At 50.8% G+C, this 24,704-nt stretch overlaps 1 protein-coding gene across 1 annotated transcript; it reads left to right on the top strand.

Annotated features, from left to right (window-relative positions):
* The first annotated feature begins 1,939 nt into the window (after window positions 1-1,939).
* Igfbpl1 (insulin like growth factor binding protein like 1) lies at window positions 1,940-17,535 on the top strand. The gene is made up of 5 exons (XM_032887030.1): window positions 1,940-2,553; window positions 11,383-11,492; window positions 12,179-12,295; window positions 15,090-15,247; window positions 17,209-17,535. Exons 1-4 carry the CDS (start codon window positions 2,118-2,120, stop codon window positions 15,237-15,239), a joined length of 813 nt encoding a protein of 270 aa, XP_032742921.1. The 5' UTR covers window positions 1,940-2,117; the 3' UTR covers window positions 15,240-15,247; window positions 17,209-17,535.
* Window positions 17,536-24,704: the final 7,169 nt, after the last annotated feature.

Raw genomic sequence — 24,704 nt, forward strand, 5'->3', positions numbered from 1 at the left:
ATGCGCGGAGAGCTTTCCCAGCATTCTCCTCTTCATTCCTCACTCGTTACCTCCATTCCCCAAGGCCCCTGACCCGCTCTGCTCCACGTGGCCCATTGTAAGGTAAGAGCTAGAATGGATGGCCATGTGGCTCTGCTCTGCTCTGCTCACCACATAAAGTGGCTTCCACAAGGGCTTCTTTCGGAGATAAGGACCTCCCCCAGAGAACTGCAGACTGGTCAGGAATTGGGTTAAGAAAGGAAAACAGATGTCACTTGTGAGATCCGCAGCAGCTCGTCCCAGGCACTGAGAGGCTTTCTCCATCTCCAGACATAAGCCAAAATATATGAGAGCGAACTCGGAGCAGTAGATGATGTCTCCTGAGAAGCCTGGTAAATTCTTCTGGCCCTCGGGTATATTCCCATAGCCACACATGAGCGTCCAGCAACAGAGACCCCTTTGTCAGGGATGAGGTGTGCAGAGTCTGGCTGAGAGCCTGTATGGATTCCCCACAGCAGGATCCTGTCTTTCAACATCCTTTACCAGCTGGGCCAAAGGTGTATTGTGGTAGATAGTTAATCGCAAATCAGGGTTTCTACCCCACCTTGGATCATTCCGTTCCCAGATAAAAGACACACAACTTTTATATTTATAATAAGCCTCAATCAGCACCAGAGCTGGGCAAATCTACCCACTATGCTAGTATGTCTGCTTCCCTAGCAATAACCCCGAGTTACCACTTGCTATGCTCCATCTGGGCTGCCCAACCCTCATGGCCATGTTTTCACAGTTCACTTACCTACCGCATGGCATCTCTCCTTTCTCCACCTTCTCCTTTCTCTTCCTTGTGAGCTCTCCTCGGACTCCAAGCCCGGGGACCCAAACACTCACTGCCTATCTCTCTTCTGTCAGCTATAGACAGTAGGCATCTTTATTAACCAATCAGGGAAAACTTGGGGGTTACATCGCATCGTTTGTATAAATGCAGAGTCTCTCATCCCTAGAGGCAACCAGGCTGGGGGGGGGGGCAGTGATTAGCATTACAATACATAGCAAAAGACCAAACCTCAACACAGGTGCCCTGAGACTTGTACTCTGGGACCCCCAGCCCAACATTCTTAGTAGCCAAAGGTCAGAACACAAGTGGTTAATTTCCATTTGTGAGTCTAAATGCTCTGCCAAGTGTAACAATCAAGACTGGTCCCACACAAAGTCCAAAATGCATCACTGTATCTAGTCAACACAAGGCCCTGTCAGCCATAAGACACATGGCTCTATGTAGCACTAAGAAATACTGTAGAGGGGCTGGAGCGTTGGTACAGTAGTTAAGAGCACTGGATTCCACTTCCAGAGGACCTGGGTTAAATTCCTAACACCCACATGGCCGCTCACAACTGCCTGTACCAGTTCCAGGGGATCTGACACCTTCACACCAATGCACATAAATTAAATGAAAAAAAAAATTTTTTTTTGAGAGAGAGAGAGAGAGCCCCGTGAGGACGCAGAGCCTTTTCACCTGTGCACCCACCCATTGTTTGGAAGAGAGTTGGATTCCAGAGATAACAAAAGGTGGGAAACTTGAAAATCTGTAGGCAGAAAAGCCAAGTGCAGCACTTTGGACTTAAGTGGGTGTTTTATATGAGGAGACGGGGCTATGCGCTCACCTACACTTGTACAAGTAGAAACAATTCCTGAAAACATACCCAAGAACCTGAGAGCCAGAGCGGCCACTGGAAACAGGAATTCGATCTGGGAGGGAAATCTATTCATCCATTTGTAAAATCTGGCCTCTTAAATTAGACATTCCCTTTGCTAAACAAAACTAGAACGAGAGCAAAGTAAAATAGGGTATCCTGGTGGGAAGATTGAGAGTCATAATATTTTAAGGCCGGTGGACAAGTTGCCCTATGAACCGGGCAGTCTCTACCAAGAGCTCAATCGGAGATGGCAGAGCTGTTCTGGAGACTTCTCGGCAGTTCCATGAACCGGTAGGGCCGCGCCGTGCTAGTCCCGGGCCGAGGGGCGCCCCGCGGTGCGGGCCGGGCCAATCAGCGGGCGCGGGGCGGGCGCGGTGGCTTTGCACGCACCAAGCGCTAAGCGGAGCAGAGGCGCTGCTGCGGTCCGTCTGGGAGCCGGCCATGCCGCGCCTGCCGCTGCTGCTTCTGCTCCTGCCGTCACTGGCCTGGGGCCTCGGGCCCCGCGACGCGGGTAGACGACACCCCGAGTGCAGCCCGTGCCAGCCAGATCGCTGCCCTGCGCCTTCGCCTTGCCCAGCGCCCTGGATCTCCGCGCGCGACGAGTGCGGCTGCTGCGCGCGCTGCCTGGGCGCCGAGGGCGCGAGTTGCGGGGGACAGGTGGGCGCACGCTGCGGCCCTGGCCTGGTGTGTGCGAGTCGCGCCTCGGAGACGGCTCCCGAGGGCACCGGGCTCTGCGTGTGCGCGCAACGCGGAGCGGTCTGCGGCTCCGACGGCCGCTCCTACTCCAGCATCTGCGCGCTACGTCTGCGCGCCCGACTTGCAACCCGCGCGCACCACGGCCATCTGCACAAGGTTCGCGATGGGCCCTGCGAGTTTGGTGAGTAGGATTTGACCCAGAAAGGCCTAGGCGAATGGGAAGAGCTCTAGGGTGTGGGACAAAGAACTTTATTGTACAAAAGTGGACAATACCACCTGGGCCTCAGTTTCCCCTTGGGGAACAGTGTTTCTCATCTTTCTACATCCTGCCTGCTGCCTTACCCACTTCCTGAAGACTTCAGCCCTAGAACAAACAGGAATGTGGATACTGAAGAACCTGCTATTGCAGCTGTTTAGAAACGGGAGTTCAAGGGGGTTCGGGTCCAGGTAGGTAGTTTGAATGAAGAAGAAGGGAAGGTGAGGTTTCCCACAGTAGAAGTCCCACATGGGATTCAAGAATCACCAAGACAGAATCCTGGGTATCCAGTGAGACTCAGACTCAGGGCTTCGAGAGCTTCCATCCACAAAGGGTGAGACCTTTGGAAACTCAAGCTCTGAAAAGATTGTGGGACCATAGAGGCTGATCCAGTGTAAAGGGGACATAATCTGAGGGGTCCTGCTTTAAGGAACTCAATAGGAAGCTACCAACAGCCAGGGATTCCAAAGGTCAACTGTTTCTAACACCGCACTGTAAGCATTCCTAGTGCCCTAACTGATCGCTGTCCTGTATCTTTTATAACCAAAACATTAGTGTCTGTGGATGTCCAGAGAAGCTAGCCTACTTTGCCTGTGTGTGTGGTTTGACCTGGTCAGGAGCTCTGAGAGAACAGTCTGTTTATTCCGTCTGGACAGGATAGTGGGGAGCTCAGCGTGGTAAGTGTGGTGGTTAGACAGCCCCCACGATGCTGCCCTGAAGCCTGTGCCTCGGGCTTCTGGGGATTTCTGGCCTGGGCTGGGAGAGGAAGTCTAAGCCAGATGCCCAAGTTAACGCTTCAAGAAAGACACCTACCTGGGGGCTCCCTTTCCAGGCCTTAGATAGTACTCGGCTTTGTGCCACTCTCCTCTCCCTCCAGACATTCCATGGAAACGTGCTCACATCCAGCATTCTGGTGGACCGCTAGCCATGGGGCAGGAAGTCCACTGTACACAGAGGCAACGGCTGTGTGCAACTCAGTGAGGGGCGACAGAGAAAAGTCACCATGGCTCTTTCCTAGCCTAGGCTCCAGTGGGGGAGACAATGCTGGGGGTACTCCTGGGTAGCTCCTGCCCCTGACCAGCCACAGCAGCTCCAGGGGAGCCATGGTTGGTGCCTGCTCTGCTTGGAGCGCTTGTGTCTGCCTGATGCACGGCCAGAGCCCCGTCTTTCCCCCCTCGTAGCTCTGTCACTGTTTTTACACTCTGCTTCCTCAGCAGCGGCTTACACGCAGTTCCCTTTGTCTGAGACAGGTAGCACTAATGGCACACACAGGATACCGAAGAAGTGCTGACCAGGCTTCCCAAAGCTTCCTAGTGCGGATGGGCTTGGGTGATTTTTCCCCAGGAGTGACATTCCGTCCCTAGGAGAAAGGGCCATTTAGAGGCGCATGGCTCAAAGCTACTGGAGACCCAGACCCAGAGAAAGCAGGGGACTTGTCCATGATGTCCACTTAAAGCTGCCACCTCCCAGGTCCCAACCCCTGGCTCACCACTCTTTCAGGACCGGACTTGATAATATTAAGTCGGGCAGATGGTGGTTGCCATGGTTACCAGGGTACAGACAGATGGCAGATGGAAAGCCCACACCCCTAATTCACTGAAAATTACCAAATGACAAGTAAATGTGCCAGCCCCCGGACTCTCTGTGGGCTCTGAGGCCCGCCCTGGGCCCCAGCCAGGAGAATAAAGCGGTCCTCAGAGCCAATGGGAGCAATCCAGAAGCCACTTTCCAGGACCTCATTAGTGGCAGGCCTCAGCACTCCTGAGCCCAGCTGTCCTTCCCACCCGCTTTCTGTCACCCACCTCGGACCTGATGATGTCTCCCTGTCACCTCTCGTCTTCACAAGCTTGTGCGGTCCTTGTCCTTGTGCCTTGGAGAGGTATGGCCGCGTGCACAGGGGACTGTTTCCCTACACTGGCTGCACCTCCTTCTGGGCTGCCCTAAAGCCATCTTTAATTCAAAAGACACAGCGGGAGCACTTTTAACAAAGCCCCAGGGGACCCTGTTTGAAGGGAAACAGACAGTTTTACTTCAGTGTTGGTGACACTCATTCCTCAGCCCCTCCCAAGCACCTCCACTTTAATGGAGTGATGGTTCGTATCGATTATGTCCTTCCCGGTGGTGATAGTGTCACCGGGATGCTTCCATGGGACAGTGGTGGCAAACTGCCCATCCCAGAAGCCTTTGCTCAGAACTGCCCGCCACCTAGTACTTAGAGCACCCTTTGATCTTTGTGCCTGGAGGACGTATGTGTGAACATTTTATTGGCAGATATCGCCTTTATATCCATTGTTGTCCTTGGTCTTTTGCAATCACTGGAGGGAGGGGGTCTTACCCATCCCCTTAAGGCAGTGGTTCTCAATCTTCCTAACATCGACCCTTTAATACAGCTCCTCATGTTGTGCTGACCCCCAATCATAAAATTATTTCGTTGCTACTCCACAACTGTAATTTTGCTGCTGTTATGAATCGTAATGCAAATGTCTGTGTTTTCCACTGGTCTTAGGCGACCCCTCTGAAAGGGTCATTTGACCCCCAAATAGGTTTAGACCCACATGTTTTAATAGAAGGGACCATCGAGACACACCGAAGGGGATTTCCTGGAACTGCATGGCTGGCCCGGCTGAGACAGGACCCCAGGTTGGTTTTCCTGACTCCTGGCAGATTGCTGTCACCCTCCAGCCTGCAGGCCTTTAAGCCCCAGCAGCTTCTCTGAGAGAGCTCGAATCTTAGAAAAATTCACCTTGGTTGGAATTCCCGCTCCGTTTAGAAGCCTGAGGTATGTGTTACCAGGTAACCAGAAGAGGCAGGCGAATGCCACTTTGTGAGAGGGACAAAGAAAGGGGCCTCGTGTTCCAGAGCCTTCCCTGAGAGCCGAGGAGGGGATTTGAGGCACCGGCTGCAGGCGGTGGGATTAAACGGGAGCTCCTTCCACATCCAGCCGTGATTATGAGCATAAATTATCAAGCCTGTTCGGCACGCTGATCATTAAAGTCTTTGCTTGCGTGGGTCTTAATACAAGCAGATAGTCTCCTGGGGGATGACTTTGGCACTATTAACTTAAATCTCGGAGGCACGCGGGACGATCTTTCATTTCAGCCACCTAGGACCCATTTAATGAAAGGGGCAGGGAGACAGATGACCACCTGCAGTAACAATGACACAGATCCTTTGATCCGTGCAGACCCACAGAGCTAACACAGACACCGCCATCACGTCCCCACACCCCAGAGGGCAGCGTTGCTCTCTTCCCAAGCAGACAGTGGTTCGCAACCCGCCTAGGTACAGCACTCGGATCCCCAGGCAGCTGAGTCTCCCTGGTATTATTTTGCCTGTCCAGTGCTACTAGGTCCACGAGGACCACTCTGACCGCACAGAATTGAGTGACCTTGACTTTCTGTCTTGCCCTGGGATGCACGGGGTTGTACCATCCTGAGTTTCCTGGGCTGAGTGCGAGTAGAGGAAGGAAGCCCTGAGTAGGGCAGAGGTAGATGGAACTGATCCATTTAGAACAAGACTGGGAAAGCCACTTCATTCCAGTCAAAGGTAGACAGGAAGGAAAACCTGCTCCTTCCAGGATCATGACAGCCGTGACGACACTGAGGTGAGATGCCAGGTCCTGGGCTCTTTGAAGATGGCTACCATCCATCTCCAGCCTGCAGGGCATCGAGCTGCTGCAGTTTCTCTGAGTGCTGGCAATCCTGAGAGTCAGGGGTCATGACCTCTAGTATCACCAGGTAGGCCCTGTCACCAGAGGTCACTAGAGCAAGAAGATACAGCACAATAGAAAGGACTGCTCTAGGTAACATGAGCTGCTGAGTCCCCCTGGGCCTCCGTAGGACATGGGGCAGATTGCAAGGGGTCTTCAAGTGTACCTCACTGTGGAGGGCAGGCAGGGGCAATGTCAATGGCCTAAATGTTGAAGTGTTCCTGAAAGATTTGTGTATTAAAGCTCTCTAATCTCCAGTTGTGGCACTATTGGGAGTGGTGGAGTCTTCAGGAGGCGGGGCCTAACTAGTGGAAGTAAGTGGACACCCATGCCTTGGTGGGAAAGTCTTGTCCCAGGAGCCACCTCTCGTCTTCCCTCTGCTTCCTGGCAGCCATTAAGTGAACAGGCTTTCTTGCACTCTACCTTTCCACTATGAAGTCTCTGTCTTGCCACAGACCTAAGCCACAGAGCCAGCCAGTCGTGGACTGACTCAGGTTCTGAGGAGAATGGGCACCTGTACCCATTCTGAAGAAGCCATAGCTGAGACTAAAGCCTACCACTGGATACACAGCATAGACAGAACCTTACGTGGGTTTCCTTGACCAGCTCTCCTGCCTTGGGTAGTCACTGAGCACCCTGCTGTCACACCTGAGTACTGTGAGAACTGGAGTTGTCTGACCCCCAAGTGTTATAAGCTGTCACTCGTGGGGCATCACTGGGAGGTGATGATGTGTGGAGTGTTCTCTCCCTGTGCAGAGCAGAACCTGAATAACTAGCCTGAGACTGTCACTTCAGAGTGATCAGCTGGCAAGGTTGTCCCGTGGCTGGCTTCTGGGGACCTGGACTTTGGGAAATTGAACCACCCTGGAAGGGGGGAGGGGTCCACTTCCTACACTTGGGAATGTGGCCCACACCTGGGTTGATATTTCATCACTGTGAAATACCTGAGGCAAGCATGACAGAATGGCTTTGCTTTGGCTCATGGTTCTGGGGGATCCAGTCCAGAATCCAGCCCCATGTTCTCTTTTAGCCCCGCTGGCAAGAACAGCACACCTTGGCAGGAGCACACTGCTCACCTCCCAAGCCAGCAAGCAGAAGAGAGAAGGTACCAGAACCCTACTGTCCCCTCTGAGGTCGTCGCACCTCTGGTGACCTAAAGACTTCTTGCTGGGCTCTGATTCCTGAAAAGGCTGTCACCCCACTGTCACCTGCCTGGGAGCTCAGCCTCCAGCCCATGAGCATTAAGGGCTACTTATCCACCCATCTAGGGATCTGAGAATTTGGTTCATAATTCTGTACCTGTGTGACCAGACCCTTATTAAAAGCCCTGACCTCCCATGAGCTTCCCAACTAGAGAGCATTTCACAGTGTGTCTCTGTACACACGAGGCTGTGCCCTGTGTAGTTTCCCCAGGAGCTGGTGCGTGGCTCCCTTCCCTGACATTCCTCTCTGTTGAGTTTGCTCTATGTCCTTGACATAGGTCATAACTATGTCACTATACCCTGTAAGCTTTGAGGCCTCCCAGCAAATCACTATACCTGGGAGCCCTTGACCAGATCTCTAAAGAACTACTCTCTTCTTCTAGGCTGGAGCCGCCAAGATAGCAATGGTCTCAGTTTTAAAACAGGATGGAATATTATGGAACTGCGCATGCATGAATTTGAGTTCCCATTCCTCTAGGTCCTTCACTTTTCTAAGTATTACTTTCCCAGCTGTAAAATGGGACTTTTTTACAGAACGCTTATCTTTCAGGGCTGGTGTGAGGGTACAGAAGAGTCCTCCTGGGGAAAAGGCAAGATGGTGTGAGGATAGAACTTAAGCCCTTTGATCTTTTGATTTGGACAACCAAAAAGAGATCCTACCTCCCCCACCATTGAGCTAGGGCTTACCTCGAGCAGCGCCCCCTGCTGGGAAGGGAGGAGTTATCAGCCGTAAGCAGCCAGCAGCATGGTTACTTTTGATGGTTGCTGTTGTGCAGAGCTGTTATGGATACGAACACAAATTTAATGCCATACGTATTCAAATTAAAAGAAAATGACTGTCACCACATACCCGAGGAATCTTCCAAGGCCACAGAACTGCTCTGGTTCCAATGGTGACTTCCCAACTGTATGCCAAAGGAACTGTCAGTCCAACATAGATCTGCACACCAGAATGAGTCGTGCAGCATGCAAATTTGCAGAAAAAGAAACGCGTTGGGAAAGGTCCCTTTAGCCCTGAAAGCAGGAGGACTCTTTTGTAAAAGAAATGGCATTTCCCGTCTTGAAAGACCTGGCAGAGGCAGCCTCCCCCAGACAGCCCTTCTTAATTGTAGTTATTGAAAGAGAGGGAGCGAGAGGCTCGCAGGGAGCAAGCAGGAAATGTGATTTACTGGTTTATTCATTTAGGTTTGAAAGGGAGTGATGAGGTCTCATTTAAAATTTATGACTTTACTTGAAGAAAAGTGAAACACGTTGACTTAGCGTCCCCCTGGAACCCATGGAAGGCCTTGGAATCAGAGATGGTGTGACTGTCCCACAGCCGTTTGGGGACAGGCTTGCCTGTGCAAGCGCCTGTGTTACTGAGGAGGTGCGGGAAGGAGGAGAATATGAATAAATTAGCCCCTCTTTGTGCTGGCAGATGGGGCTTCTGCCAGACAGCGCCTCGTGTGGGTCTGTGGCTCCAGGGCATGTTGGAAGTGTGGGGGCTCTGTTCAGGGCGGGTTGGAAGTTAGGGCTAAGGGCTGCAACCCTGTCATCGGGTGCTGAAGGACAGAGGAAGGAAGCAGCTGCAGTGAGAATGAGCTCACCGCAAAGCCCTCTAGGGGCTGAGCTCTGCAGGCAGTGAGCCCTCCATTCCTGGAGGTGTGCAATGGAGAAATGTCCCGTGCTCAGGCACTGGCTTGACAAGGTCTGTTTCACTGTGTCTGGAGGGGCCTGGGTTTGATTCCCAGAACCCACAGGGCTTCTGGTTACCACTTGTAATTCCTCTGTGGCCTTCCGCCCCTGGATCCTATAGTGTGACCAGCCTTGTCTCTCCCTGGCCTCTCTCCCTTTGTTCTCTGGTTTTCATGCAGCTCTATCCCAGGGGGCATAGGCCCTTCCATTCTGTTGGGTTTGCTGCCCCAGAATGGTGCTGTTTCTCTCATGCACTGTGTTTCATCGTCCAGCAGTCTGCCTGTCACGCCTGCCCCTGACTCTTGCTCACATGCCATGCCACCATAGTAATTGCTTCCTCCTTCCACAGCTGGCCACTCTACAACCAGGAGCACCAGGGGTCTTCTCCCCAGGTTGCCAGTGAAGAAGCAAGAACTGATTGCCCTCCTTTGGTCAGGCCTCTGTCCTGCCAGACCTCACGGCTGGACTTGGCCTCTGACATGGAGGAGAGTAGGCAGAGACTCCCAGACCCTAAGGCCAGCTGTGAGGCAGATGGTCAAACAAATGGACCCCTTGTCTAGGCCTTGACTGTGGAGCTGGGCCTGCAGGATTGGTAGTACATCCATCTTGAGCACTGGCTGGGCAGTGGTGGTGCACACCTTTAGGCCTAGCGCTTGAGGAGCAGATGCAGGCAGATCTCTGAGTTTGAGGCCACTCTGGTCTACAGAGCGAGTTCCAAGGCAGCCCAAAGGAACCCTGTCTCAACTCCAAATCCTGAGCACCAAGGTGCCCTTGGATGAGAGTCAATGCCTAACAGATCCCCGGTATGGAAAGAAGCAGACTGGGAAGGGTGAGCTAAGAGTCTAGCCTGTGCTACAGGGTCTCAGGTCCTCTTACATAAACAAAGCCTTACACCTCTCTTTTCTGAACCCTCTGTACTCAGAGGCAGAAAAGCACCTGCGAGTGGATCCGGCCTAGGTAACATGACTTGACACTACCCCTCAGGGTTCTTAAACCTTCGCAATAGAAAAATCCCCATGTAACCCTGAGTATGGACTATATTTAAATAAGCACCAAACACTTAATTGATAACAAATCACAATGAAATAAACTTTAAACCCGTTCTTCAGTGTGTGTATAGTTTTTACCGTCCATTGGGGATGAGAGCAATGTTGTGTCCTAATGACCCAGATGTGCTTGTTTATCTTCACATAAAGAACTCAATCTCGGGGGCCGAAGGGATGGCTCAATGGTTAAGGGCCCTGACTGCTCTTCCAGAGGACCTGGGTTCAATTCCCAGCAACCACATGGCAGTTCATAACCATCTGCAATCACCGGTTCCAGGGGGATCTGGGGCTTTCTTCTGGCTTCTGCAAACACAGGATAAACACGTGTTACACAGACATACATGTAGACAAAACGCACACATAAAATTAAACATTTTTTAAAAAATGTTTTAAAGGGATGAAATCTTGGCTGGCATCAATATCGCAGGATGCAGAGCATTGCAACACTTTTCAAAGCTGATCGTCATTTTTATATTTATAACACCCCTTTCATATAAATAAATATACATTGCAAAATGGCAGAAGAGGGCTGAGTGTATCCCAGTGGGTAGAGCGCCTGCTTAGTGAGCATAAAACCCTGAGTTTAACCCCCAGCACCACGTAAAACAAAACAGCCCGTGTCACACAGCTCTAATCTCAGCACTCAGGACTTGGAGGCCAGAGAATAAGAAGTTTGAAGTTATCCTTGGCAACGTGGAGAGTTTGAGGACAGCCTAAGCTAAGGAGACCCAGTCTTTAAAATAAAAAAAAAAGTCTTTGTTGTCTGCAATTCAGTCATGTTTTCTGTAAGAGCTCCTCATTGGACTTTGATTTAATTTTGGTCAATGTGTGTTCAGAAAACTTTGACTGGCCAGATTTTTCTGAACCCCATCACCCACAGGTATTTATGTGGATCACAAAACCAGATCCTAGGAGGCCAAGGAATAGATGCGCAGATGGTAGCTGGGGCGCTGGTAGTCAGAGAGAGGGTGTGCTGAGACCCAAGCCCCGCCACTGACCACGGGACATGGCCTTCCTCTTTCCTTCCGGCTTCCTCCTTGCACGGCTTCCCACAGGCCCTCAGAAGCCAGGGTTGGGTTCCTGATCTGTCAGGGTAAAGGGTTGTTTCTTTGTCTTCTCCCAGCTCCTGTGGTCCTCATGCCCCCTCGAGATATTCACAATGTCACTGGCACTCAAGTATTTCTTTCCTGTGAGGTGAAGGCTGTGCCCACCCCGGTCATCACCTGGAAGAAGGTAATTTCTCAGAGAACGTATACATTTGTCTGTGTGCATGGGCACATGTGCTGTGAACCTCAGAGAGAAAGACAGACTCAGAAGGGACCTGCGGGTGGTAAACTATTTTCCTTAGTGTGTCCGAATGGGAATCTTTTGTAGGTGGACCAGAGGAGTAAACAAAGATACCCCAGCCCTGTGCCTCAAAGCTGGCGCCCCATGCTCCCCAAAGGATGGGTTTGCATTCTTTCCCTTCCCTTTTGTTCATTTGGCCGCTTAAGTATTTAGAAAGCTCTGCTAGTCAATTTACTATCAGCTGCCCTGTCATTAGAGCCCGCTTTGCTGTGACACGGAGCAATAGGCAGACTTGGCCAGTGACCAAGACTCAATCCTGAACACCAAAGACCAATTCTGAGAGACTAGCAGTCACAACCTTGGGTGACTTTGCCCCAAAAACCCTAATAAGGGCTATGAAATCCATTCTGTTCCCACCCTCCTCCACCCTTTGGCGAAACTTCCAGCAGGGGGCACTGTCCGAATAGATAGAGTTACAGGAAGGTGGAGTTATTTGCATAAGAATGAGAAGCATTTGGATTTCTGCCTCCGAGTCCCAGGGAGGATGCAGGTGGCCAGAAGTCTTGGGGGAGGTCATCCTGTCTCCCAATTTTTTCTTTCCTCACTGTGCATGCTTTCTTTGCCTCAAATAGGTCAAGCACTCTCCAGAGGGCACTGAGGGGTTGGAGGAGTTGCCTGGAGACCACGTCAATATAGCTGTCCAGGTGCGAGGGGGCCCTTCTGACCACGAGACCACATCCTGGATTTTGGTGAGTGTTTCAGATTCCTGGATATTATCAACAAGCCACCCTTTGTCTTCTCACAACATGTTCTATTTTAAAAGTTGATTCTTATTCTTTTCTTTCGGTTCTGCTGGGGATTGAACCCAGGACCTCACTTGAAATTTTTATTTAGAAGAGATTTGAGGAAATGGCTCAGAGGGTAAAGGTGCTTGACTTGCGTTCACTCCCCAAGACCCACATGGTGGACGGAGAGGACTGACTTCTGCAAGTTGTCCTCTGAGCTCAATGCACGTGTGTGTATGTAGACACATGTGCAAAACAGATACATGTAGTTTTTTAAACGTTAAACATTTATTTTGAGACAAAGTGTTGCTAAGTTGTCCAGGTTGACTTCAAACTCTTTAACCTGTTGCTTCAGTCCTCTGAGTCATTTCTCTGTGCCACTGGACCCAGGGTGCCCTTGTCTCCAATTGGACCCTCTAGAGTACGCAGGGCAGGTTAGATAGCTCCCAACGATGTGTTGATAAAAAGATAAAGAAAGGTATGTCCTGGTTTTCAGCACCATTGTTGTGTTGATAAAAAGATAAGGAGAGGTAGAATATTCTATGGAGGTCTGAGGAATGGGGGTGCTTCAGCGGGCCCATGCTAAAACATCCCTTACCCCTAAGGGACCAGCCACATGACAGTGTAGTATAGAATAGAGTTTATTCAGGGCATGGGGAAGGGAGTTAAAAAAGTAGTACGGCAGAGAGAGAGAGAGAGAGAGAGAGAGAGAGAGAGAGAGAGAGAGAGAGAGAGAGAAATAGAAGAGTAGAGCAGAGGAGTAGAGGCCAGCCATGAGCATGTGGAGAGAAGCAGGGAAGGGAATGGAGAGAGAAGGGACAAAGGGGGAAGAGGGTAAGAGCAAGAGAGCAAGAGAGAACAAGAGGAAGCAAGAGAGTGAGGAAGGGACAAGCAGTCCCTTTTATAGTGTCAGGCATAACTGGCTGTTGCCAGGTAATAGTGGGGGTGGAGCTTAAACAGAATGCTAACACCTAAGAGCATAAGCAATCTGCTGCAAGGTGTCCCAATGTTCAGCTGTGGATGAGCTGCTGCATGGTAAGGAGGGTTAAGGCTTTAAGATGGAGTTGACCAAGAAGACTCATAGGTAAGGAAGGTGAGGAGCGTACCTCAGCACCAGTGTCTTCCGTTTTCCTACTAGGATGGCCCATTAAGCCTCATGGCTTTCCAAATCCAGAGTCACAAAATTCACATTCCTCCAGACTAAACCATGGTCAGGCCTACCGCAGCAATACCCCACTCCTGGTAACAACTCCTGTCTTAGTTAGGGTTTCCATTGCTGTGAACAGACACCATGACCAAGGCAACTCTTATAAAGGACAACATTTAACTGAGGCTGATTTACAGAATCTGAGGTCCAGTCCATTATCATCATGATGGGAAGCATGGCATCATGTAGGCAGGCATGATCCTGGAGGAGCTGAGTGTTAGGATTTAAATCTCGGTCTGTGCCCGGACAAAAGACACTCAAACACTATGGTTCCACGTGGAGAGGTTTAATGAGAGAAGGGTAGAAGAAGAGAGGGATGGTGGCCAGCCATGGGCACATGGAGGAGGGGATGGGGGAAAGAACAGAGAAGAACAAAGAGCAAGAGTGGGGAAAGAGGGTGAGAGAGAGGGGGTGGCAAGCAGCCCCTTTTATAGTGTCAGGCACAGCTGGCTGTTGCCAGGCAACTGTGGGGCGGAGCATACCTGGCTACTGCCAGGTAGCTGTGGGGGTGGAGCTTAAACAGAATACCAACACTGAGAGTCCTACATCTTGATCTGAAGGCAACCAGGAGGAGGGACTTACAGCCCACCTCCACATTGACACACTTCCTCCAACAAGGCCACACCTCCTAATAGTGCCACTTCCTAGGCCAAGCATATTCAAACCGCCAAACACAGGGATACTTTACCTTAACAAACTGCCATTTTCCTGTGTCTCCTCTCTATCCAGAGGTGACTATTGTCATCCCTCTCCCTGCCCAAGAACAAACACCCCCCCTCCCTCGTTCCTTTCCCCTTTCTCCCTCATCCTCTATCTCCTCTCTTTGTCCCTCTGGGGCAAGTAATTCTCCTTTTGCTGAGAACTTAGTCTTAGGGTGTCTTGAATAGGAATACCAGTCCCTTTGGGGTTCCATCCAAGAGAGGGACTTGGAATGCTGATTGTGCGTGGCCTTCTCCAGTCAAGCATAGTCCCTCTTTTATATGCATGAAGAACGTTGAGGACAAGTTCTCTTGGTGTTGTCTTGTAAAGAATGGCTACTCCATAAAAAGCATTTGGAGGTCTTCTCTGGTGGGTAGATGTCTGCCCTTTTCCTCAAAATCAATCAGCCCTTGTCACTTTTAGTGAAAGGACCAGGCAGCTCACAGTGAAGACAGAAGACAGAGAAGACACTAAAAAGAACCACAGCAGCAGCAGGCCCCGCGTGCCTGGCCTCTGTGGCAAGACACGAAAACAGGCAGCTTGCCAGAGTCTGGAGCAAGCACGCGTGTCTGTCCTCGCGGACTGAGTACAGGGCTCACTGTGTCTCAGTTGGCGGAGTACTTGCTTAGCACGCAGGAAGCCCTGTGTTTGATTCCCTGCAGCACATAAACCAGGCAGCAGAGGCCTCTCATCCTAGCTCTCTGGAAGCAGAAACGGGAAGGTCAGGAGTTCAAGATCATCCTCGGCTTCATAGTGAGTTCGAAGGCAACAAGAGACCCTGCCTAACAGGAAAGGTAGTCGGTTTTGAGTGTGATGTGTGCAGTCGTATAAACTCGCCTGTCGTATTTCTAGATCAACCCTCTGAGAAAGGAAGATGAGGGAGTGTACCACTGTCACGCGGCCAATGCCATCGGAGAGGCTCAGTCCCACGGCACGGTGACGGTCCTCGATCTGAACAGATACAAAAGCCTCTACTCCTCGGTTCCGGGTGACCTCCTGTGATGAACATGGTACACATCCTAAGCCGTTTCTATCTCCCACCCCATAGCATAAGAGAACTTAGGTGGCTTATTAGAGGGCCTGTAAGAAAGAAGAGAAAGATAGAAGTCTGGGAAGCTTGAGGAAAAGCAAAGAGCGGGCGGACTGAAGGCTGGCAACTGGAAGCTCGGCTGGGTCCTATATGGGCATCTCTGAGTTTCCCAGAATGCAAAGCTAAGGGCTGAGTATGAAGACCCACAAGCTGGAAAGGCCAGATCATTTCTGTTTCCATTACTGGAATTGCTTCCTATGGGGATGAAAAGAAACAGTGTCATTGTGGACACTATGGACTTGTCCCCACAGGGAGGCCTGGGGCTGTGTATTTGTCCCACCCCCTCCTGAGCAACTCTCTACCCCTAAACCCCTCCTTCCAGTCCTCAGCACTGGGTGCTGCCCAGCAACATACCTGGGGAGGGGAAGGGCAGACCTCTGTCTTCCGTCCTCCTCACCCCTTAGGTGTCAGCTGGTGGCAGTTGTCGCCACCTGTTCCACAGGTGACTGGGAACTTGGGAAAGGAATCCTTTCTAAGCCAGCTCTGCCGGCTAAGCCGCCTCAAAGACTTGCTTGCTCACAGCCGCAGACAGCTGCTCTGTTGTTCATGTCCAAGTGACATGTAACTGGTGACTCTGTTCCACTGTTTCCTCACCCCAACCCAGGTAGGAGCGGCAGCCCCAGTGTAGGCCATGTCCTTTCTTGTGGCAGACAGGAGGAGCAGGAACCGAGTAGTACATGGTCTCAGTTAAGTTTCTGCTCAGGAGTGAAGTCACATCGGCTGACAGATCATTGGTGCACCCAGCTGTGCTAGGTGGATGAAGTGGGACACACACACACACACACACACACACACACACACACACACACACACACACACTCCACTCAGTGGAGCCAAAGGGCAGGAAGGCCTGAACCTCCCCAGAGGTGAAAGTTGCCATCGTGAACTGTCGTCAGAGCTGACCAGCATGCTCTAACAGAGCAGGGGAGATCAGAGATAAGTTTTGATATCTTTTGTTTTATTTATTTAAAATTTTTTATGTGTGTGAGCTTTTGCCTGCTAATACCCAGGGAGACCACAGAGAGCGTTAGATCCCCTAGAACTGAACTTACAGATGGTTGTGAGCTGCCGGGTGGATGCTGGGAACCGAACCCAGGTCCTCTGCAAGAGCAGCCAGCGCTCTCAGCTGCTGAGCCGTCCGTGATAAACGTTTTAAAAAGCAGGATGTGGCTGTGGTTTTAACCCCACGATCCTTTCAGACACTTCTGTTGGGCTGCCAGCCATCGTTTCTGTAGAGGACGTGTGGAGAAATGAGAAGTGTCACCTTAGTTCAAGGGGTGCAGTCAGCTTGAGGCAGGAGAAACAGCTTTGCACTGGAGAGAGACTGAAGGAAAGAAGTCACTCACCGAGGAAGTGGCCCTGGGCTTGAAGGCAGGGTAGGTTGTCAGAGGTCAGAGGTCATCAGAGGTCAGAGGGACAAAAAAAATATGAAAGTGTAAAACCAGAAGAATTCAGCAAAGCTTGGAAATCGAAAATACTCAACTTTTTTTTATTATGCACGATGCATATGATTATTTGAATTGTTTTATATAGCTTATAATATGATCTGCATCTGTGCTTTGAGCTCCCTCTACCGCGTCCACTGTCGGCCAGCTCTTGGTCATGTGTCCCTAGGAATGCAATGCTTACTCTCATCAGTCAGCCATACTGGGGCTTCTCCGGGCTTGAGAAGTGCTCTCCTAGAAGCCGCAGTCTCCTTGCCTGGAATACCCAGCCTTTGGTCTTGAATAGTCTCACTACCCCAGAACCCAGTTCTCATCAGTTCCGGATGCATCCCTCGCTGAGGAGGGATTTGAACCTCAGGACCACACCCTCTGCCTCCCCTTGAACACAGAGGTCAGTCAAGCTCCTACCTCTAACTTCTCCCCCTTTTCTTCCCAGGCTTCCAGAGACACTGGTCACAGAACAGCGGCTGTCAAGGAGTGGATCGGTTTACGCTGTGAAAATCTAGGGAAATTGCCTGTAGATGGCTGCTTTTTGTATGTTTGTTTTTAAGGAATGCAAACTAGATTCGTATGCAGATGTAGTTTTTAGCAGGGCAGACCTTCGGGGGATGGGGGAAATGTGCATGCAGGTTTTTTACACTTTTGGAATGACTCGTTTTAAAAACAATTCTTTTTCTAACTCTTCTGTCCCAAGAAAGGCCACACACTGTACGTTTGTAATTCTAAAGGGCTCAAAACAAGGCACTCGCCGTCTGACTCGTGACTTGGTGTCTGTGACTGCTTAGTGGGTGCTCTAAGTGTGTGTTATGAAGGGCAGGGGGCCCTGTACCCCATCCTTGGAGACTGGGATGGGTGTTTTTCCTTCTCTGTAGCCCAACCCACCTAGAGTGAGATGGCCCCAGGGACCTATAGCCCACTTAGAGTGAGATAGCCCCAAGAAACTGTAGCCTCAACACCTGGGAACTATAACCTGGCATATTTTTTTTTAAGTCATGGGGCGGCTCTTCTGTTCCTACCTTCTCCCTGTGACAAGGAGATCTAGCTGTAGGTAGGACCCATTGACCAAGCTGTGCACCGGTTAACCCAGCATTCTCCCAGCAGGTAGAGAGGAGACACCTGACCTTTACTTGTCACACTGAAGAAAGGACACCAGGTGTCATCTGTAGGTGGTGGAATAGCACTGCAGGACCCTGCGTTTGTCCTTACCAAGGCAGAAAAGCAGGTTCCTCCCCCTCCCCTGTTTTTGGTTTGGTTTTGGTTTCTTGAGACAGGGTCTCTCACTGTGTAGCCCTGGCTGTCCTGGAACTCACTCTGTAGACCCAGGCTGGCCTCAACTCACTGATCTGCTTGCCTTTGCTCCTGAAGTGCTGGGATTAAAGGTGTGTGTCCAGCTGGCTGCAGATTCTTAACAATCAGGGTTGGGGTCCCTCACTGTGAACAGGCCTGAAAGTTCACGAGGCTGTTCCATCCCTGGGCCCAGCCACGGCCAGAAGAGCAGGGACTTTTGCCCTCCCAGTCTCCGTGCAGGAGCCAGGCTCAGGGAGGAGGTGCCCTGCCTTTGAGCAGGGCACAACTGAGAGCTGCCTCCCTGGCTCCTTTCCCCAGGATGACCCTGAACCAGGGAGAGGAGATGTTCCACACCCACTGGGTCCAGAGCTCATCTCGGCTTCTGGTCACACTCTTGCTGCTCACCTCTGCCATTGTGTTTTGGGGTTCTTGTTGGAACTGAACTTCCTTCCTTTAACCCTAGCAGATCCCAGTCTGAGATGCCGGGATGCTGGGATGTTGTTGCCCCTGTGTACTGCACATGCAGAGGGAGACAAGCCTGAGGACCTGGAACTTGGGGCCCATGTGTATATTTGCTGTATGACCCTGGGCCAGTCCCCTTCACCCGTGGGCCTCTGTGTCCTCAAGAGAATATGTTGAAAGCCTTTCTCTGTATGAAATCAGAAATGGGGATGGTTAGGGTTTTACTGCTGTGAACAGGCACCATGACCAAGGCAACTCTTACAAGGACAACATTTAGTTGGGGCTGGCTTACAGGTTCAGAGGTTCAGTCCATTGTCATCAAGGTGGGAACATGGCAGCATCCACAAAGGAGAGGTGCAACAGGAACTGAGAGTTCTACATCTTCATCAAAAGGCAAACAGGAAAAGACTATCTCCCACCTTCCACGTAGTTAGGAGGAAGGTCCTAAAACCCATGCCCACAGTGACACACTTCCTCCAAGGCCACACCTCCAAATAGTGCCACTCCCTGGGTCAAACGCATTCACACCACCACAGGGGATCTACTTCTGTCTATATTAGAACTGGCCCCCTCGGTGCCCCCCACAGTGATTATCTCCCTGTCTGAGAGTCTGCTATTGCCGCTCCTGTGACTTGAGTAGGAGCTGACATGCTCAGATACTTCGTGAAATGATGTCGGAAGGCTGTCACCTTAGAGGCACCCAGCTGTGGAGAAGGAAGCAGAAGTACCTCACTCACCTGATAGCGGTTAGCACAATGTGTGGGTGATCCCTGGGTCACTTCAGATCTGCCTTGGGCGCAGGAGACCCCGGTGGAAGGGCCGGGTGTGGAGACCTTCTGGGGCTGGGCTGTGTGCCACACTTAGGAGTGACGTGGGTAAACGGTGCGTGCTGCATTGTCTGAGATGCCATCGATGTCAGAAAGAGTGGATCGACACGGTTGTTCATCCTAGTGGCTTTTCGCTCTGGGGAAAGCTGCACGGACCCCTTCTGAGACCTAGCACACACGCTGTGGCCGTCTCCATTTGGAGGCGTAGTTACCCACCTACACGCCCAACCCTGACTTCATGATGCTGCAGCCCCTGCGCTCTGAGATGAATGTTTTTAAGGACGGACTCCTGGCTTGTTCCACCCTGGGAATGTGGCTTCAGCTGCTGCATCCGTGTCCCACTCATCCACCTTAGTCATCCTGTGCGCATCTTTGTTTTTTTTTAAGATGTATTTATTATGTATACAGCGTTCCACCTGCATGTACACGTGCTGGCCAGAAGAGGGCACCAGATCTCATTACAGATGGTTGTGAGCCACCATGTGGTTACTGGGAATTGAACTCATGACCTCTGGAGGAGCAATCAGTGCCCTTAACCACTGAGCCATCTCTCCAGCCTTCCTGTGTGCATCTTGTCCCCTTTTCTGCTTCCATTAGCTACTTCCACCACACTCTCCTCACCTCTCCCACCTGAGCTGTAGTTACCTCCTTGCCTGGTCCTAACTTTGATGATGTTTTGTTTTGTTTTGTTTTGTTTTGTTTTGTTTTGTTTTGTTTTGTTGGTATTGCTTAGAAACAGGCTCACACTGTGTAGCTTAGGCTGGCTCAGAAATCCATATATAGCCCAGGCTAGCCTTGGCTGACAGAGTGCTGGAATTAAAGGTGTGTGTTCTAGCATACTTAACCCTCTACTTGAAGGTGTTGGCTAGTTTTGTTTTATTTTGCTTGCATATATGTCTGCAAATGTCTTGCACACATTGCCCTCATGTAGTACCCACAGAGACCAGAAGAGGGCCTCAGATCCCCTGAAATTGGAGTTACAGATAGTCGTAAGCCACCACGTGGGAGCTGGCAACTGAAGCCAGGTCCCCTATGAGAGCAGATGCTCTTAACCACTGGACCTTCTCCCCAGCCCCATACTCGCAGTTTTTAAACCAGCCCTAACCGTCCTCTATTCCCAGCCTGATCCTTCTAAGACTTCTGAACTTGTAGGCCCCACTATTCATACATTTTAGAGATATAATCATTACTCTGTGCTCTCATTTCTCGGTGGACAGAGTGAGGAAGGGGATCAGGTACCAGAAGGATGCAAGTCACTAGGTGGGAGAATAAAACGTGTCAGGTTCCTGTGAGCTGTGGTGCAAGAGCCTGCTGAAGGCTGAGCCACCAGCTGCCCAGAAGTTTAGAGAGAAAGCAGTAACATCCACGTAATTTTAAGTATAACATATTTAAGCTTTTTTATTTCTTATTATTGTTGTTTATGCGCACTATGCCTAACCCATAAACTTGGCCTATCATAGGCATGCATAGGGAAAAGGCATGGCATGAGAGACCTAGAAGATAGAACCCCTAAGACCCACATAAGAAGCTAGGCGTGGGGCTAGAGAGATGGCTCAGTGGTTAAGAGCACTGACTGCTCTTCCAGAGGTCCTGAGTTCAAATCCCAGCAACCACATAGTGGCTCACAACCATCTGTAATGGGATCCGATGCCCTCTTCTGGTGTGTCTGAAGAGAGTGACGGTGAACTCACATACATACATAAATAAGGAGGCAGCAGGGAGTAGCAGGTCACAGTGGTGCAAAACAGAATTGGGAAGCAGAGATGGATAGGTCCCTGGGGCTCACACTGTCTAGACAGCCTAGCGTAATCAGCACGCCACCAGCCAATGAGAAACCCTGGCTCAAAAATTAAGGTCACCTTTATAGAATGGCATCTGAGATCCTCTGCCTTCCATGGGTACACACACTCACGGATGTTTATCTGCACAAACGTGTACACACATACACACAAAACCCAGTCTGAAAGTTGTCTTTGGGGAGTCTTGGAATGCATTCTTCACAGGTAAGAGGGTATCACAGTGATTCTAAAGCCTGCATTCCAGCCCAAAAGGGATTCCCCTATTATGCTAGACCACCAAAAAGCTGGGTCTTAGTGAGGTTTTGCAATGAAATTAATTCCTATCTTTAGAAAATGCCACCCTCCTGTCTCCCAGGATTGAGGATGTAGGCCAGACACTCAGAGCCATGCAGCAGGGAACAGCCCCCTCTAATGACTTTCCTCATTCTCCAGCTTCTCTGGGAACTCATGAACGTTAAATCAGAGAGACTTATTATGTGACATTTTAATTAATTAAGGGAAACCACATTGCTCTGGTGTTTGCAACTTAATGAATTCAGGACATGGAGCCCAGCACCAGGCTTGCCACAGTGGTTCTGTAGGGCTGAATTCTCTCCTGCAGTGTGAACGCCATTGTAAGTCAAGGCTGCCTGCGAGCTCTGTCTTGGTGGCCCCAAGTCAGTGCTTGGTGATCTTCATCTCCACACCACCCCGTTCCCCATCCCCCACCCTTTGGCAGAGAGAGTTCTCACAATGTCCATCACTGTGGCTGGCTGTAAAGTGTCTGGAAGGCTGGATGCAGACACAGCACCGTTTAACAGGAGAGGCTTCTGAATAGCTCCACTAGGGTCCTGGAACCAGTGCCCCGTGGTTATCGAAGGGTGGCTGTATTGTGTGTATTTTGCTCATGGTCTCCCTCCTCCGTCAACTGGAATTCACACAGTTTTTGTCCAGTTCCTGCTGTATCCCCAGCATCTAGCACAATTCCCAGCACACAGTGAAACACTTAGAAAAAGGGTGTTAAATAAATAGACAAACTGACCACCTTCCTCTTGTCCTTAAGCCTTCTCCTCCAGCAAGGTTCCCTGTCTGTTTTATTCCTGAGACAGGTTCTCATGTAGTCTAGGATGGCCTCAAACTTGAAATATTGCTGAAAATGACTGTGAACTTACCGTCCTCCTGCCTCTGCCTCTAGAGTGCTTAGATTGCAGGTGTTGTCACCGTGCCTGATTATATGTGGTACTGGGGACCAAACCCAGTGTTTCATGCATGCTAAGTAAAGGCTCCCTTTTACAGTGGCTGGCACCCCATATGCACTCCGACCAAAAGAGCTACCTTAGACTCTCCTCTTGCACCAATCCGTCTGTTACCTTACCCTGCCTCATGGTTGGCCAGGATCTCCCACTATGCCACACCCTAGTCAAGCAAACGTCTCAGTGGACAGAGTAGCAGTGTCTTACACAGTCTGCCCCAAGTCCACTGTCCACACAGAAGCACAGTGGCCTTTAGAATCTGAATAGGAGCCTTTGCCTGCCAGGGCTTCCTACTGTGGGCCATGGTTCCTAAGGGTTCAGGCTAGTGCTCCAACCCCTGCATTAAGAGCTTCCCAGTCTCCCTGCTCCTGTGGGGACAATTTATCTGTTTCTGTCTCTGAGTTATCATGGGCTCTGCCCTTCCCTTTCCCAGAAGGCCTACACCTTACCAATGGTCTTGTCGCCTCCTCATCCATTAGGATCCTGAGTCCCATTCCTGCTGGGCCTTGCCCTTGTGGTGAGCAGAGTGGAACAGGCAGAGGAGAGAGAGGAGGGTTCAGGTTGTGTCAGCTCTACTTAGCTGCTTAATAAACGTTGACAGCATGGAATACCTGAGGGCAGACAGGAGCTCTGGGTGAACTGGCGGTGCCTTGTGGGTACTTGGAAAACTCATTCCTTTCCTCTCGTGGCCTCTTGATGTCTTGGTCTCTGCACTCCTATTGCCATCGCACGTGTCATTCTGTTCTGTAATTGTCTTGCTTACAAAGTGCGAGCCCCTCAGGGCTGTCCGTCCGATTCACTTTCTCCCAACGGTCCACCTACGATCAGGACGTTTTTCTCTTTCAGATCAACGACTGATCTGAGCAAATTTGGTAAAAGTGGGGACCACCAGAGATCAGCCTTGTATGTGTCATGGTGTCGATCCTAATGAAAGTTCCTAGGTGCTACCAGAGCTGACAAGGGCAGGTGGGGCTGAGTCTCGAACACTGTCGTGGATTGGCCACAGATGTGGGCACAGAGGCTTCGTTAGGTGGGCTCCTATGTGTACTACCTTGTCTGTCCTTTCCGGCATGCTCGTGGGAAACTGACCCAAATAAGCTGCGTAGTAAACCTCTCGGAGCTAAAGGCATGGGTCTGTGGTTAGGAGCACTCACTGTTCTTCCAAAGGACAGGAGTTCAGTTCCCAGCATCCACGTCAGGCAGCTCACAGACACCTGAAAGGCATCTGTTGCCCTCTCCTGGCTTCTGTGGGCACACGGCATGCAGGCACAGGCACACATACATACACATAAGTACATCTTTAAACTGAAAAAGGAAACCTCTCAGTTTCTACCTGCTTACTGGGAAAATAAGCAAACACAAATCAACTCTCTTGCTTTACAGAACTGTGTTAAGGCCCTAGCGGCTCGTGAAGAGACCTGGCATTGTGCTTGACCAAGTAGGAGTTCGGTGGGAGTCTGTAGAATGGGTGAATCGATGCACGGGTGGCCTCCAAACCACGGTACCTACCACCGCTCAGCCTGGCAGTCCAGATGTGCTGCTGCACTGGCCATCCAGATGTGCTGCTGCACTGGCCGTCCAGATGTGCTGCTGCACTTTGCTGATGCCCAGAGACACCTCCCTTCCTCATCTGAGAGGATACAGTCTATTCGTGGCAGTGGGACGTGAAGCCCGGGCCACCCTGTGTCCACAGTGAGGAAGAAATCAATAATAATTCACACCTGGCTTTCTTCTTCTTCCCTTTCTAATTCAGTCTGGATGCCCAGGCCGGGGCATGGCACCAGCTATGTTTAGGGCAGGTTTTCCTAATATGGCTCAACTCTGGGAGGCTGAGACAAGCCAGTCAAGTTGGCAATGAAAATTAGCCATCGTACTAAGAAACCTTCACTACTGTGCCATTGGCGAGGGGTTACCATGGGCGAGGGGTTACCATGGGTGAGGGGTTACCATGGGCGAGGAGTTACCATGGGCGAGGGAGTTACCATGAGTGAGGAGGTTACCATGGGCGAGGGGGTTACTATGGGTGAGGGGATTACCATGGGCGAGGGGGTTACTATGGGTGAGGGGATTACCATGGGCGAGGGGGTTACCATGGCCTCTTACGAGAAGTAAATAGAGGATATCGGGTCAGGGTTATGGCAGCCTTAGAAAAGTCTCACAGGCATGATGTCCTAGAAAAGAAGAAGAGACCCAAACACACCTACAACCCTTGAGAAGCAGCTTCTGACCAAACTCCAGTCACGGCCTTCCTTACAGTAGTGAAGGAGATAGACTTCAGCCAGGGGAAAGGTGGCTTAGCATCCACAGAGCCCTGAATCTGACCCA

The sequence above is a fragment of the Rattus rattus genome, chromosome 1 (assembly GCF_011064425.1).
Source record: "Rattus rattus isolate New Zealand chromosome 1, Rrattus_CSIRO_v1, whole genome shotgun sequence".
Classification (NCBI taxonomy): Eukaryota; Metazoa; Chordata; class Mammalia; order Rodentia; family Muridae; genus Rattus; species Rattus rattus.

Excerpts from the sequence above, each read along its gene's own strand:
- Igfbpl1 (XM_032887030.1), top strand. The coding sequence starts at position 2,118 with ATGCCGCGCCTGCCGCTGCTGCTTCTGCTCCTGCCGTCACTGGCCTGG. Across the intron at positions 2,554-11,382 it reads CGATGGGCCCTGCGAGTTTG|CTCCTGTGGTCCTCATGCCC; the intron begins GTGAGTAGGATT and ends GTCTTCTCCCAG. Across the intron at positions 12,296-15,089 it reads AGACCACATCCTGGATTTTG|ATCAACCCTCTGAGAAAGGA; the intron begins GTGAGTGTTTCA and ends TCGTATTTCTAG.